A 14,809-nucleotide genomic window follows, 5' to 3' on the forward strand; every position below is an offset into this window, starting at 1 on the left:
GAAAAGGGGATGAAAAAACAAATAATGGGGGGGGGAAAGCAAAATGTGTCTTGTGATTTGCTCTGTGTGACCGACACTCCTGCAGCCAGTGCAGGGGCACCAGGAGGGTGGGCTGGGGGTGACCCTGATCTGGGGGTGCCCCAGATCTCGTGTCCCTCTGGTGACCCCTCCAGGTGTCCCTCTCCAGGTCCTCTGCCAGGGTGGGGGAGGGCAGGTGGTGGCATCAACTTGCTGTGCCAGGGCTTTCCCAGCCTCGGGGAGTGCTGGGTCAGGGCTGGTGCTGGGAATGGCCCCAAAACCTAATGAGCCCCCCAGGGGCTTCCCAAGGCTTTGTCTGGGAGGGGCCCAGGAGTCCCCAAAGGCTCTTCCCCCCTCCCAAAGCCCCCAAGGACCCCAGCAATGCATCTGAGCCCCCCACCCCTCTGCAGCCCAGAGCCTGGGGGGGAGTCACTACCTGGGGGTGCAGTGGCTGTGACTGTGCTCTCTGGGCTGCAGGGGGTCTGTAGCCCCCCAGCCTCCCCCACGGGGGGCACACGGCGGCAAAGGAGACCCCAGAGCCAAGGACGCGGACAGAGCTCGGTTATTTTCTCTTGCTGCTTTTTGTTGTTGTATCCACTGAAATACAATCACGATATATATATATATATTATATATATACTTCTTAAATTACACAATCGATGTACAAAAACCGGGGTGCATTGCTGAGACAGGTGGTTGGTTGGGTCTTTTCTGACTTTGTGGTTTTTTCCTGGTACCTGGCAGGGGCCGGGCGGCTCCCGCCCACCATGCCCAGCACACGGTGCTTCCATGAGAACACTGGATCCCTGGGGCCAAAAAATTCACGAACCAAAGGAGGGGGCGGGACAGGAGCGGGAGGAGCGTGCAGGAAGCTGATGGCGTCGATGCTGCTAAGGGTGATGGTATGGAAAAAAATGAGAGGTGATCTGTAGGGAAGAGCTCGGGGTGACAAATGCACCCGAGGCAGAGGGGTGGGGTGGCCGTGCTGGGGGCAGCACCCGTGGGGACTGCAGGGTGGCAGAGCCCAGGGGAGGGGGGCAGAGCCCCTCGGGGACAAGCAAAGGGCAAAGCCTGTGGCCGTTCCCCTGCCTTGGCATGCCTTGTTCTCGGCCGTCTTCACCAGGCAGCTGCTCTGCCCGGGCTGGGTCTGCTGCCTGTGCCAAGCCCTCCTCCTCCTACCCCTCCTCTTCTTCTTCCTCCTCCTTCTCTTCTTCTTCCTCCTCCACTGGCTGCAGCTGCTGCTGGTGTCCTCCAAAGCTGGATGATGCTCATCCCCCCTCCCTCATCTGCTCCTGCCTCTCTTCAGGAAGGGGGTGGACGGAGACCATCCCCAGCCACGTCCAAGCCAGTCCTCACTATCCCAGGCTGGGTGTGAAGGTGCTTCCAGCAGCACTGGGCTGTGGTGAGTCCTTCTCTGGACAGTGCTGGATTTTGGGGCCATCTCACCCGTATCTGGTGTGTGCTGGATACCTGCCCTCCTGAAGGGTGGTGCTGCTCCCTGCAGCACAGGCCAGGCGTCAGCTCGGGAAGAGGAGGAAGCTGAGGAGATGCCATCAAGCTCCACGGTGGGGCTGGTCCCACCTCACCTGGGCATCTCAAGGATGGCCGTGGGGCTGAAGGGGGCCAGTCATCCCCTTCCTCGGGGTGGGAGGATGAACTGGGGAGAACATGGAAACACCAAAAAAAACAACCGGAGTCAGACTCCAATCCCTCTCAGTTTTCTGGGATGAATTTGGTTGGTCCCAGGAGCTTCGGCGCCGTGCATTTCAGAACAGTTCCAGCCAATCAGAAGGCGGCTCATGATTTCAGTATCTTTAAAAACCAACCAATCAGGAGCTCTCACTGGTTGGGCTTTAAGATCTTGAGGTATCGGCTTTTCACTCGGAAAAAAAATCAACTAACGTAGACGGACGGACAACGTCATCTTTCGCTTCACGTTATCTTAGAAGAAAGCGACTATGCAAAATACTCTTCGGAGACAACTCTTAAAAAAATAAAAGCTTGGTCGGAAAATATGTCTGAATCTCTAAGTATGAGGAGTGGAGGACCAGACGGCAGAATGGCTGGTTGGCTGGTGGAGAGATGGAGACAACGGAGGGTGGATTTATCTGCTGATGGTGACGAGGAGCACACCACAAGACTTAGATTGCCTCCACGTAGTTGGCGGGGTAGAGCCCTAACTGCCCGTTGTCCAAGCGCCCTTTGCACCATCCCTGCTCGTCTTCCTCACCGAGTTTGGTTAGTTCATCACCTGGAGAGAAAGGTGGAAGGGAAGAGCTCGTTGCAGGTGCTGGAGATTCTCCTACCCCCTGTTTCTCCCCGGGATGGAGCTGCTGGGAGTTTCTAGGACTGATCCTGAGCATGTTGGTTTGTAGGGTAGAAAAGCAAAGGGTGACCCATGAGACCTCACGTGCCCTGTCCCACCATCACTCCAGTCCCACCCACGCTTGGGCTTAGCTTCTGCTTTTTCCTTTCTGACAGATCAACTCTTTGAAGGGCTGGGCTAACTCAGGAATTATTTGAGGGATTTCACACCAAAATGTGGGGGACCCACAGCTCCAGCAGACGATGGAGCATACCTGCTTTGAAGCTGAGCTCGTCCTGCTCCTGCCCGTCGTAGTCGTACAGAGCCCGCACCCGCACGCCCTTCCCCGCCGCCTCCTCGTCGAAGGGGTTGGTGCCGCCGTTGGCCTCGCTGGTGTTGAAGGAGTTGCTGCCCTCGTCATCGGACCACTCGGCGCTGTAGGTCTGCCCGCGGTCGTGGCTGCTCACGCTGGGTGAGGGAGGAGGGGGAGGAGGTGGCTGTCACCGAGGACACCCCGCACCCCCCAACACTGGCAGTGCCCACACTGGCAATGCCTCTCCCACGGCACCTCCTCTCTGTGCTGCCCTCACCTCCCACGCTCGCCCGCCAGAGCCCCCGACTCGCTGGCGCTGCTGGCGTTGGTCAGGGTCACCCCCTCGCCCTTCTTCTGCTTCTCCTTCCGCGTTATCGTGTGTGTCAGGTCTGGGTTCCACTCCTGCAACCACAGAGCAACCGGCCCCTGAGCACTCACCCGGCCCCCAGGGCGGCCAGTGCCCAGCCAGGGTGCCCAGCCAGGGTGCCCAGCCTCACCTCAAACTGGGGCCAGTTCATGGGCATCCCGGGGCCGCTGGTGCTGCGGAACCACCGCAGATCCTCCTGCGCGTCCGAGAGGCGGATGGTCTGCTCCAGCTCCCGGTACACGTTGGCGTAGCTGCAGGGAGAGATGGGGTCAGTGGGCTGTGGGAGCTGGGGCTGTGTCACCTCCTCCAAGGCACTGGGAGGCACCAGGCTCCCACACAGCCTCCAGCCACTCTGGTACCTTTTGGTGACCATTGTGTTGGCCAGAAGCCCCCTCCCTACCTGCTGCTCTCGGCCAGGTTCAGGTGCCTCTTGATGTCCAGGAGCATTTCCTTGAGGAAGTTGAGTCTCTTCTCCTCAAACTGCTGGCACTGCTCGAAGACCTGCTCCATGCTCTCGATGTACTGCGGGGTGCACTTGTTCAGCTCATCCAGCACCTTCTCGTACTTCTCCTGGGTCTGCAAAGGTGTAGGAGGGACCTCATTTGTACCTTGAGCACCCCAGAGGTCATTTCTGGATGCTGAGAGATCTGTTTGGGGGTCACCAGGCTGGGGAGCCCAGATTGACCCAAGAGCCTCTGTGGGTAGAATCAGCCTTGTTGCTGGAGAGATTTTGCCCCAGTAAGAGGGATAAATCCCTGTCCTGCTCACACTCCCCTGGGGACTGCTTGCAAGTCCTCACCCTTCTACAGGAGCACAGGGATGGGAAAATGGGAATGGATGGTGGACAAAGGGGTGTGGTGGCCATTTCCACTGATATCCTCTGCTTGATGCCTCGTGAGCCCAGTGCAGGGCAGTGGCTCGCACCTTTTGTACGTCTTGCTTGCACTTTTCCACTTTGTCCTGGAGCTTCTTCTGCTGCTCTGGGGTGTTGGACTGATCCGCCTTGCTGTTGGCTTCCCGGGTCATTGCCAGCTTCTCCTCCTTGCATGCCAGGTGATAGGCTTTCTTGGCTGTCTCCAGCTGTGGGGAGGAGAGGGAAGGGACATCAGAGAAGCGTCACAGCCCCCTGTCCATCCCTCTGCCTGCACGGAGGTGCCACCCGTGTCTCCCAGCCTGGACCAGGCACACAGAGCCAGAGCTGGGAGACGCAGGGAAGCCCCAGGACACTCTGTGCTTCTCTCACCTCCTTGAGCTTCTTGGCCCAGGGCTTCTGGGCTTTCCGGAAGCCATCCTCAGCCTCCTTGGCTTCCTTGAAGCCCCCCATGATCTGCTTGTGGTAGGCATCCTTCTGCCAGTTCTTGACCTTCTCGAAGTCGTCGTTCAGCAGGCTGTTCTTCACCTCCTGGTGCAGCTCACTCACCTTGTCTGCCTCCGTCATGATGGCTGCCCACGCCTTCTCCAGGCTGCCATACTGGGGACCTGGGGGCCGAGGGGACATTGGGGGTCACTCCACAGCCCTCACCCCTCCACCCCTGCCCGGGGAAGCTGGGATGGTGCACGGGCACCCAGGCGTCCTGGAGGGACCTTCTCCCTGGGGCAGCCATGGTACCTTTCTCGATGAGCTGCCTCCACCTCTTGGACCAGTCAGTGAGCTGCTGGGCGTAGGACTTCTCGATCTTGGCCCGCTCGTGCACACAGTTCATGAGGTCGTTGCAGAGCCGGTGTCCATCGTCGATCCGCTTCACCGTGCGCTTGTAGTTCCCCACCTGGGAAAGGGAGGGGACGGGCAGGTGTGGGAGCTGGGCTGGGCTGCCTGGCTCAGCCCCAGCTGGCCTGGCCTGGGGATGGAGGAAGCACCAGGCAATTTTGGGGGTGCAGGGAGGGTGCTTTGGTTTGGGGCTGCTCAAACCCAACTCCTTCCAGTCCCCTTTGTCGCTTTGTGCCCGTTGGGGACAGCCGAGGTTGAGACCTCTGGCAGAGCAGGGATGCTCTCAGGCAGGGAGGGGAGGGCATCCCTGTCCCCCCCAGCCCCGGGGAACCTGGTGTGCAGCCACAGTGGTGTCAGGGCTCCATGGGAGGAGAGGATGGCCAGGACTCACCTCCCAAAAGCTGTCGGTTGTTTCCTCCGCAGCCGCTGCCGACTCGTCGTAGGAACCCGACATGGCTCCTGGTGTTGTCTTGGGTGTCAGAGCGGGCACTGGGTGGCTCCTGGGCAAACACCAGCCTCATGCACTGAGGGGAGAGGAGAGGGGAGTCATGGGGATGAGCAGAGGACCCCCATCCTTCCTGCCAGTTGCAAAGCCAGACAAGCATCCAGCTGCAGGGGACGGGCGTGGGGATGGTGCCCACTCCAGCTCTGGACCCAGACTCCTCCAGTGCCCACCACCCACTTGGTGCCATCCAAACCCCCTGGAGCTGGCTGTGCCCGCAGGGAATCACGGGGAGCAGCACGGTGGGTGCTCACCGGCCGGGGCCTGGCTCAGCACCACGTCCCCGGGAGCCGCTGGGCGAGGGGCTGTGGCAGGGCCAGGGGGATGTGCCACCCAAGAAATTCTCGTCCTGATATTCCACCCTAATCCATCCTGATCTTCAGAAAAACGGCATCCCCCGAGCATCACGTGGCCTGGCTGCACAGCTTAACCCTTTGCCGCTCTGCCAAGAGCTGGGAGGGGGCTGGAGGTTGGGGGTGGCATCGCGTGGGGTGGAGGGGACACCGTGGTGGCCATGAGCATCCTCATCATCCCCATCCTGACCCAGACTCGGACAGTGCTCCCACAGGAAAGCACTGAGTCTGTCCTGCATGGCATCTGCCACTGGAATGGGAACAAAGTGGCCACAAACAGCCCAAATTTCCCTCTGCCCTGTCCCCAAAAGGCCTGTGGGAGGAGGATGTGTCCAAGATCCCCACACACCATCCCTTCCCTGGGGCAGGGAGTGGGCAGAGGGGGGTCTGGTTGCCTGTGCCCTGCCCCACACCGGCCAGAGGGCGATGGGGTGGGAGGACAGTGCTGGGGGGCAGGTCCCTTGGGGAGCAGTGGTGGGTGTCCAGCTGTGCACACAGCTGGCCCCAAGGCACCCTCGGGCTGGGACAGGGCATGGACCCAGGAGGATGGGGGACCGAAACAGTTACTGGAGCGCAGCACAGGGCTCGCTGTGCTGGAACTAACAGGGCCTGGCAGGGATTTAGTGATATAACCAGGGAGGCACCAATCCCCGCCGCCCTCCCCAGACAGTTAAAAATAAACGCGTGACTGTCCCCGCTCAGCCGCCGAGGTGCAGATGGATGGGGGGCCGCAGCGTCCCCCCGCAGCCGGCAGCTCACGGCACCCACACCTGCCTGGCACCCACGGCACTGCCACCATGCCTGCCTGGCACCTATGGCAGTGCCACTGCTCCTGCCTGGCACCCACAGAACCGCCACCGCTCCTGCCTGGCACACATGGCACTGCCACTGCTCCTGCCTGGCACCCATGGCACCGTCACTGCCCTCCCCACCCAAGCCCCCACGGGCTGCCCCAGTGCACCTGCAGCGGTGGCAGATTCCCGGTGGCACAGGGACCCCGCAGGGTGCTGTGTGCCGTCCCCCTGCAGGCCGTGGGCACGGTGCAGTGCCCAGCACTGGGGCTCTGCCTGTGCTCCTGGGCTCTGGCTCTGGGTTTTGCTGCAGAGGCTGTGCTGGCACAGCAAGGGCACACTCAGCACGACAGACCCAGTTGCCCGGGGCCGGGATGGGACCCCCGGGCTGGAGCACCCCCAAGGCTGGGGGTACCCCGGGACCCAGGGGCACACGTGTGGCCCCCGCTGCCCCCTGGCCGCCGATGCCCTGGGGCACTGCGGACGTGGCTGCTGCAGCTCCCCCTCCGAGCCACTACCTGGTCCGAGCCGCAGCCAGGGGGTTATTTTTGGCTCTGCATCACTTCCCAGCTAACGCTGCCTCCTCGTTGCCACTCTCCCCCACGCGCGACCATCCTCGTGCACCCACGCACGTGCCTGTGCCCCCACCATGCTGGGCCTGTGAAGCACGTGCCAGCCCCCCGCCAGCCCCTCGCCAGCCCCTCGCCAGCCCCCCGCCAGCCCCCTGGCCCTGCTGGCGCAGCCCATCACCTCACATCAGGGCGGCTGGCGGTGATGCCTGGCGCCTGCAGAGCCGGCGGCGGAGCCGTGGCATGGAGAGCTGCCAGCCCCAGCCACGCGCTGCCGCCTGGGTACCCTCGGCCCGGGGGCTCCGCTGCAGCCCCGCGTTCCCACAGAGCTGCTGGGAAGGAGCCACAGAGCGTTTGGCATCGAGTGACAGCAGAGTTTGTCCCGGCTCCTGCCCCGGGTGCCCTTGGGCTTCTCCTGCAGCAGCCACCTCCCTGCTCGTCCCTCCTGTCAGCCTGCTCAGCACTGAGCACTGGCACAACTCATCTCACCTACCAGGCAGCTCCTGCTGCCCCAGAGCTGCAGGGGGGTCTCTGCCCTCCGTGGGGGCTGGGACGTGGCCACTGACCCTGTGCAGGCAGGAGGCTGCTGCAATGCAGAGGCTGGTGCTGCCGACACTGCAGGCAGGGCATGGGCAGCTGCCCATGCCCCTGTGGCCACAGCCCTGGCTGGTAGAGCCCTGTCCCCAGGCAGGTGGGACAGTCTGGTCCTGCTGTCTCCTGTCCCCAGGTTGCTCCCTCCAGGTGTGGGAGGCATCCTGCCTTTGGGCATGTTTGCTGAGCCCAGTGGGGCAGGAGGGGCTGCAGAGCCTCCTCTGCTGCAAAGAGCCCCTGGCCAAGGCAGGATGGTGGCGGGTGCCCTGCAAGGAGGGGAGCAGAGCACAGAGTGAGACGGTGTCCCCACCCTGTTCCCATCCTGTCCCCAGGCAGCAGGTTCACACCAGGTGTGAGCCCCATTGCTGAGAGGGCAGTGAGTGAGTGACTGTTGCTGAGAGCATCCGGGGCAGGAGGCAGCCAGGCTGGGAAGCCAGGCTGGGAGCTGCGCTGGTCTGTGGGAATCCGAGGGCTGGGCTTTGGGCTTTTGGCTGCAGGAAAGGTCATTTGCTCTCTTGTCTTGGCACAGAGCTGCTTGAGGGTCTGTTGGGGGCTACAGCACCAAATGCCACTGCGAGGCACCACTGCTATGGCCACATGAAACCACTCGTGGCAAAGACAACAGCACTAGAAACAGCCAAGGGAGCCCAGGGGAGCCTGGCAGCAGCAGCTCCCACCGCACTCCGGGGCTGCCCCGCTGCTGCCCCGGCCCTGCAGCCCCCACCGGCCCCGGAGCTCCCGCCACGGCCACGCAGGGGGTGAGGTGCCCCCGGCACGGCGGCAGGTCCTCGGGCAGAGCTGGTGACGCCGATGTGCGTCGCACGAGGCTTTGCAGCTGCAGGAGCTGTGCCTGGTTTGCTGCTCAGCTCTGGCCCGGGTGGCTGCGGGATTCCCACCGGCACGGGGCTGGTCTGTGCATCCCGCGGGGCTGTGGCAGGGAAATGCTCCTGGGGGTGGTGAGGGTCAGAGCTCGGGAGTGAGGGGAGGGGCTGCTGAGGGGTTTGGCCGTGGCTGAACCGTGTCCCCCTCTGGAGCCGATGTGGACCCTGAGAGGAAATGGTTAAGCAGTGGGTGCTGCTGATTCACGCTGGCAGCTCCACACCAGCAGAGCCCAGGGCTCAGGGCTGAGCAGCCTGAACCCCCGTCCTGCTCCTTCATTATCAAACTGAGCCCAAACTGAGGTGGGCCTGGGTCCTTCCTGGGCACTGTGTCCATGGCAGCAGGCTCACGTCAGGGTTCCTCCTGCATCCCCCGGCAAAACCGCTCTGACCGGAGCCCTGGGGCAAAGAGCCAAATCCTGTCCAGAGGGAAGGGACGGGTGTTCCCAGTACTGCGGGTGCATCCCCACGGAATTTCAGCACAGCAGTGCCATGGGGCTGGCTGGGACCTGGTGCTTGAGTAGTGCACGAGGTGGCTGCAAGGGCAGCAGGGCCCTGGAGGGGGCACAGAGGTAACGATGGGAAACTTCTGTGAGCCACTTTTGCAATGAATGTGCCATAGGCAGAATGTGCCTGCGGCAGCCTCCTGGTTTGCACTGGGGGATCTGGGGACCTGCTGGACACTGCTGGGTCAGGGCTTGTGGGCTCCCCAAAAGCAGAGCATTTGCCAAGGAGGTTCAGTGATCCAGAGCAGTACCAGGAGCCACGTGTCCCATGCACAGAAGGGAGGCTGCCGGGGCCGGGTGCTGCCAGGCTGCAGTAGCCAGGGACACTCCAAGCTGTGGCAGGATCAGCTTCACAGCTCGTGTGGGCTCTGCAGAGACCTTCCCCTCTCTCTGCACTCCACAAAGCCGCCCCGCTCAGGGCACACATCAGTCTTGTAGGGATTTTAGGAGCCTTGTGCAATGATTTCTGGAAGCATTGGCATTTGCAGATAACGCAAGTGTCTCTCTCCAGGGGAGCCTGCAGCTCAGGGACAGCGGATGTGCCGGGAATGCGGATGGGGAATGTGGATGGGCATCCCGGGAGGGGCAACAGCAGGACTGCCAACCCCCTGCATGTGCTCAGGCCTGGGGAAGGGAGATGAGGCTCAGCCTCAGCTCGGGTGCTCCACTGGCCTCCCAGCTCTGCAGCCCATCTCATCCTCCTGCCTCGGCTCCCGAGGTAAACAAGGCTGCTCGGACACCGAGCAGGGATTTGTGCAGTCCCAAGAGCCGGGTCTAGGCAGAAATCCAAAGATGAGGTTTGCAATTAAACCCAGAAGCGGCAAACAAGGGTGGTGGAGGATACAGCGGTGCCATCCCCCTGCTCCTGTATCAGGGAGGGGGGAGTGGAGCGTCACGTGCGGGCACGGGGGTCCCGTCCCCGGAGCCTTGGTGGGATGGATCTGGGGCTGGTGGTGACAGAAGGCAAATGGGGTTGCCGGGAGCAGGAAAGGTGGAGGGACAGCAGGAATTCAGCTGTCTGTGGTGGGGAAGGAGACTTGGAGCCAGAGGGGACAGGGAAAACAGGAGGGGCAACAAGGGGAAAGCTGAGGTGACAATGCTGGAAGGAGGGGGTTCGGGGATGGGGTTCGGGGGGCAGTGATGGCAGGGACAGCACAAGTCCCCCCCCTTATTTGCAGCTGGGGAAACTGAGGCACAAGCCCAGGAGTGCAGCAGCATTGCAGAAGGGGTGTCCCTTACCCCAGCACCCCACCAGGCACACGGAGGGGTGAAGGTCACGTCCCCCCCCAACCTCCCTGGCTTGCAGAAGGGATCAGGGGACACTGTGTCCTGCCGGGGGGTGCAAACCCACGCCATACTGCCTGGTCCTTGCCCAGCACCCCCTCGCTCTCCCCTCATCCCTGCAAGGGACGTGGGCAGCCTGCACCGCATCCCCACAAGGGAGCCGGGCACCCCGCACCCCATCCCCGCAAAGGACCGGGCATCCCGCACCTCATCCCCACCAGGGTCCGGGCACCCCGCACCCCATCCCCGCAAAGGACCGGGCATCCCGCACCCCATCCCTGCCAGGGTCCGGGCATCCCGCACCCCATCCCCGCCAGGGTCCGGGCATCCCGCACCCGCCGCCGGAGGGGACCCGGCTGCCCCCGCGGGGGCCGCGCTCACCTGGCGGGGCCGGGGGGCCGGGGGGCCCGAGGCCGGGGCCGGGGCTCCGCTCGCTCCGCTCCGCTCGCTCCGCTCCCGCCGGGCAGCGGCGGCGCGCACGGCCGCGGGCACGCGCCTGCCCGAGCCGCCCGTTGCCATGGCAACCGGGATGGAGCCGCTGCTGCGAAAACCATCCGGGGGGGTGGATGGGGGACGGACCCCCCCGTCCCCGGGCCCGCGCCCACCCCGAGGTGCCGCACTGCCGGCAGCCCCCGAGGGACCCGCCGGCCCCAGACCCTCGCCCAGGGCGCCCCCGGGGCCGCCCCACTGCTGGGGCTGCGGCCGGGGCACGGCCCGGGGGGCGGCTGTCACAGCCGCGGGAGGGGGGGCTCCGTTACGGCCAAACCGGGCTCCACCCCCCCGGTCGCGCTGCGGGGAGGCTCTTTGGGGACCCCCCCGGGGTCCTGGTCCTGCTGCCCTGGGGGTCCTTGTCCCTCCTGCACGGGAGGCCACAAAGCCATGTGCCCCCTCCACTGCTGCCCTGCTGCTCTGTCACCCCCGGCCCGGGAAGGGGCTGCAGGAGGGTTTTGGGGCTGAGCCACAGCTTTTGCAGGAATAAACACCCCAAAACGCCTTCGGAGAGGCAGCCGGTGCCGCCTCCCTGCCAAATGTGCCAGCTGGGAACAGGCTGACGGGAGAAGCAGGAACAGTCTTTCCTCCCCCCGGCAGGGCTGGAGAAGGGGGTGAGGGGGCTGCACCCCCAAGGCTCCTTGGAGAGGAGCAGGGCAGCTCCCCTTCACTGCCATCTGTCCATCCGCCTCCTCCCACGTGCCAGGGCTCGTGCCCGGGGTCACCCGGGCTTATCACAGGATGGGGGTCCCAGGGGGCAGAGGGGGCTGGAGGCTGTTGGGGAGCAGGGAGGAGGTGGGTTGGGGTGGCAACAGGCTCCCCCCGCGCTGCGCTCGCGGGGGATGTCAGGGAAATTAAAAGCCAGCAGGAGACGAGAGCGTCCAGGCAGTAACCGAAGCCGCCACAGAAGCTGCAGTAATGAGGCTGCGGGGCCGCTGCCGCCGGGATCGGGTTGCCCAGAGAATGCGACCCGGTCCCGGGGGGCTCTGCCGGCCCCTGACGCCGGCTCAGCTTTCCCTTAACAAGCGCCGTCAGCTGCCTAATGAAGCTCGGTGGGTCTCTCCGGCCCACCTGCCTTCCAGCTCCTTCCAGCCCCGTGCCATCCGAGCATGTCTGCCCACCCCAGGGCCAGACAGAACTGCCCCCAGAACATCTCCTGCCCAGCTGCAGCAGGGCAGTGGTGTATGAGACCCCGGGGGTCCAATGCCCCTGATCCTGAGCAGGAGGAATGGTGGTTCCTGCAGGAGCCGGGGGATCTTTGCCTGTTGGTGTTCCAGGGCCAGGAACCAGAGGGTGCTGAACATCATCCCTGCCTGCAGAGAGTTGGCAGTTCCCAGCACAGGGTCACTGCAGGTGCTGCCGGGCTGTCCCAGCCACCTTCTGCCCTCACAGCATCCCTGCTCCAGAGGGGGAAATGTCCTTGGCATTAAGCATTAGGTGACAAACACTCTCCAGGAGAGTGACAGAGGGGGGGGGACGTCAGTGACTTGGGGGCTCCCCAGTGCAAAGAGCCATTGCCACCAGCTCCGTGGTCTCTGCAGGTAGGACAGACTCGCTCCAGTGCAGGGAGCAGGTGGGAGCTCAGCCTCCCTGATATGTCCAGCTGGTTCCTTCACCAAAAACTTGGACACCGCAAACTTTGCCCTGGCTCTGCCATCCCACTGCTTAGTGTTTCCTGTGGTAAGTCATTTCCTCTCCTGTAAATGAGTTGCCTTGTGGGAAGCAGTGGACAGTGTTGACAGGAAATAAGTCCTGATTTATTGGGCCACTTGCCTCTCTGGAATTACGGCTCTGGGAGTGGAGCAGATGAGCCCACACTGTGTTCCTGCTCCTGCAGGAGCCAGAGCGGGTAGGAATGAAGAGCTGCCACCAGCAATCAGCTGCCTGCCCATCACCCTGCCAGGAGAGCCAGCCTGCACATGGATGGAGGGCGTTCCAAGCACAGCTGGCTCCCCTTTGCCTCCCCAGCAAGGAAAGGAAAATGTGTTTCCTAAATCCCGGCAGAGCCCCTGGTTATGGGGGCTCAGCTGGTGCTGGGAGCAATGGGAGAGCTCCCGGCCCATGGGTGCTCCAGGGAAGGCAGGGAGAGGGCCTGGCATCCTGCTCATCCTGAGCCCTTCCCTGGGCTCCGCTGCCCCTTCCCACCCGATGCCGGGGCACAGCAGAGCAGGAGCTGTGGCTGGATGGGGTCAGAGCCCCCACGCTCGCCCCATGCCCAGGCTGTATCCCCACTGCAGATGTGCCGCCGGCCCCAGGAGCCCTCCAGGGTGCTGGGAGAATGCAAGTGCTACTTTCCATCTCTAATTAGCCGCGGAGGATAATTGCCGGCTCTGTGGCCGTTACACAGACAGGCAGCTATTGTGGAGGGCCCCGCATGGGGCAGGTGCTCCCAGAAACCCAGATCCCACCAAAACAATCCCCCTCTTGTGTGCCTGGGACCGGCCGGGGCACCCTCCGAGCCCTTCCGGGGAAGGGGCTGGAGCCGGAACATAAAGGCTCCATTTTCCCTGGGAAGCAGCTGCCCGAGCAGCCCGTCCATATCGCCCACGGGCACGGCGGTGCCGGGGCCCGCTGCCCCCTGCCCCCATCTGTGCCACACCGGGGGCAGCCGGCCACCAGCCCAGCCACCTGGGGAAGCTGCCGGCTGGATGTGGCCTTTCCTTCTCCAGGATCACTCACAGGAGCTCGGCAGGTCCAGGGTTTGCCTTTGAGGTGTTGCACAAACGCCGGCCAGGTTGGCACCCCCGGGACAAAGTCTGTCCCTGGGCAGAGCCACGCCGGGGCTGTGCCGGAGGAGCCCAGCTCCAACCCAGCTCCATCCCGCCCTGGCAGGGCCGTGTCCCAGCACAGCCAGGGCACCAGCAGGTCTGGGGACACGGCATTCCCAGCGAGCAGGGCCCACCTGGGCTGAGCCCCATCGATGCTGATGCTGTGCTCGTGTCCCTTCCCTCCTCGCCCTGCCCTGTCACGTCACCGCCGGGCCCTGCCAGCACCCGGGCTCCCTCCCTCAACCCTGCCACAGGGAAAGCCAGCCAGCTCCCATCCTGCCAGAGCCCCTCCAGGGCCACACACCCTGGGACAGGAGGGACAGGATGGAGAGAAGGGTCCAGCACTGTCAGGGGGTCACGGGTCCATGTGGGGCAGCACCCCCAGCCCCAGCCGAGCCAGTGCCTGGTGAACTGCCCCGTTTTCTCTGCACTCCTGCCAAGGGAACATAAACCCTCAGGAGGTGGAAGGACCCTCAGCTGCAGTTTGGGGTCGGATGTGATGGGACCTGCAGTGCCCAGTCTCTGCTGGCCCGGCTGAGCTGCGGCCACGGCCTCGACCTGGACCTGGCTTAGGGCTGGGGTTTGCTCGGGAAGGGCAGCGCGGGGGCCGAGGGAGCGGCCGGAGAGGCTGCCGGGAGAGCCCTAATCCGGTTAGCAAAGCACTGGCTTTGCCATTCCCAAGGCAGGCGCAGGAGACGTGAGGAGGAGATGGGGCAGGGGCAGGGGCAGGGGCAGGGCAGGGCAGGGCAGGGGCAGGGCAGGGCAGGGCAGGGCAGGGCAGGGCAGGGGCAGCTCTGGCTCCGCGGGACGAGGCGAAGGTTGCTGCAATTGTCGCAGCATCCTGGGGGTCACCGTGCGGGAGCGTCCCCCCAGCTCCGTCCCTGCTCCCCCCGAGGGGGTGCAACGGCAGCAAAGCCCCGGGATGGCACCAGGCGGCTCCAGGGACGCAGCGCATCCCCCGGCCCCTCCCGCCCCCTCGGCACAAGTTGGGAATCACTTAAAATGGGCCGGGAGCGGGTTCATTTCCCAGCGCGGGGACGGACCCGGATCAAAGCAGCGGGGTGACAGCCCTGTCACCGCGCCCCGAGCCCCGGTATCCCCCCGTCCCCCGGTGCCCCCCGGGACACCCCCGGCACCCCCGAGCCCCCCGTCCCCCGCGGTACCTCGGGGCCGCGGCGGAGCCCGTCCCGGGGCCGGCGCTGCGCATCGCGGGCAGGTCGCGGCAGATGGGGCGGAGGGAGGGGGTAAAGATCAGCTCGGAGATTAGGGCGGCATTTTTAGCCGGCCAATCCCCGGCCCCGCGAGGTGACAGCGGCACCGCCGGCAGACGGCGATCACCGGGGGCGGCGGGTCCCTGCCCCTCCCTC

At 64.2% G+C, this 14,809-nt stretch overlaps 1 protein-coding gene across 2 annotated transcripts; it reads right to left on the bottom strand.

Annotated features, from left to right (window-relative positions):
• Positions 1-580: 580 nt before the first annotated feature.
• PACSIN1 (protein kinase C and casein kinase substrate in neurons 1) lies at positions 581-14,805 on the bottom strand. 2 transcript variants are annotated; one of them, XM_064635815.1, is made up of 10 exons: positions 14,606-14,805; positions 5,103-5,235; positions 4,613-4,769; positions 4,247-4,482; positions 3,928-4,083; positions 3,404-3,579; positions 3,134-3,254; positions 2,914-3,038; positions 2,598-2,791; positions 581-2,269 (listed from the first exon to the last, which is right to left on the bottom strand). In XM_064635815.1, exons 2-10 carry the CDS (start codon positions 5,163-5,165, stop codon positions 2,160-2,162), a joined length of 1,338 nt encoding a protein of 445 aa, XP_064491885.1. In that variant the 5' UTR covers positions 5,166-5,235; positions 14,606-14,805; the 3' UTR covers positions 581-2,159. The 2 variants fall into 2 exon arrangements, with proteins under 2 accessions (XP_064491885.1, XP_064491884.1); XM_064635814.1 differs by lacking the exon at positions 14,606-14,805 and adding an exon at positions 10,567-10,651.
• Between the last annotated feature and the right edge of the window lie 4 nt (positions 14,806-14,809).

This window comes from Pseudopipra pipra, chromosome 25 (genome assembly GCF_036250125.1).
Source record: "Pseudopipra pipra isolate bDixPip1 chromosome 25, bDixPip1.hap1, whole genome shotgun sequence".
NCBI lineage: Eukaryota > Metazoa > Chordata > Aves > Passeriformes > Pipridae > Pseudopipra > Pseudopipra pipra.

Excerpts from the sequence above, each read along its gene's own strand:
- PACSIN1 (XM_064635815.1), bottom strand. The coding sequence starts at position 5,165 with ATGTCGGGTTCCTACGACGAGTCGGCAGCGGCTGCGGAGGAAACAACC. Across the intron at positions 4,483-4,612 it reads GAGGCAGCTCATCGAGAAAG|GTCCCCAGTATGGCAGCCTG; the intron begins GTACCATGGCTG and ends CTCGGCCCCCAG. Across the intron at positions 2,270-2,597 it reads CGAGCTCAGCTTCAAAGCAG|GTGATGAACTAACCAAACTC; the intron begins GTATGCTCCATC and ends CTTTCTCTCCAG.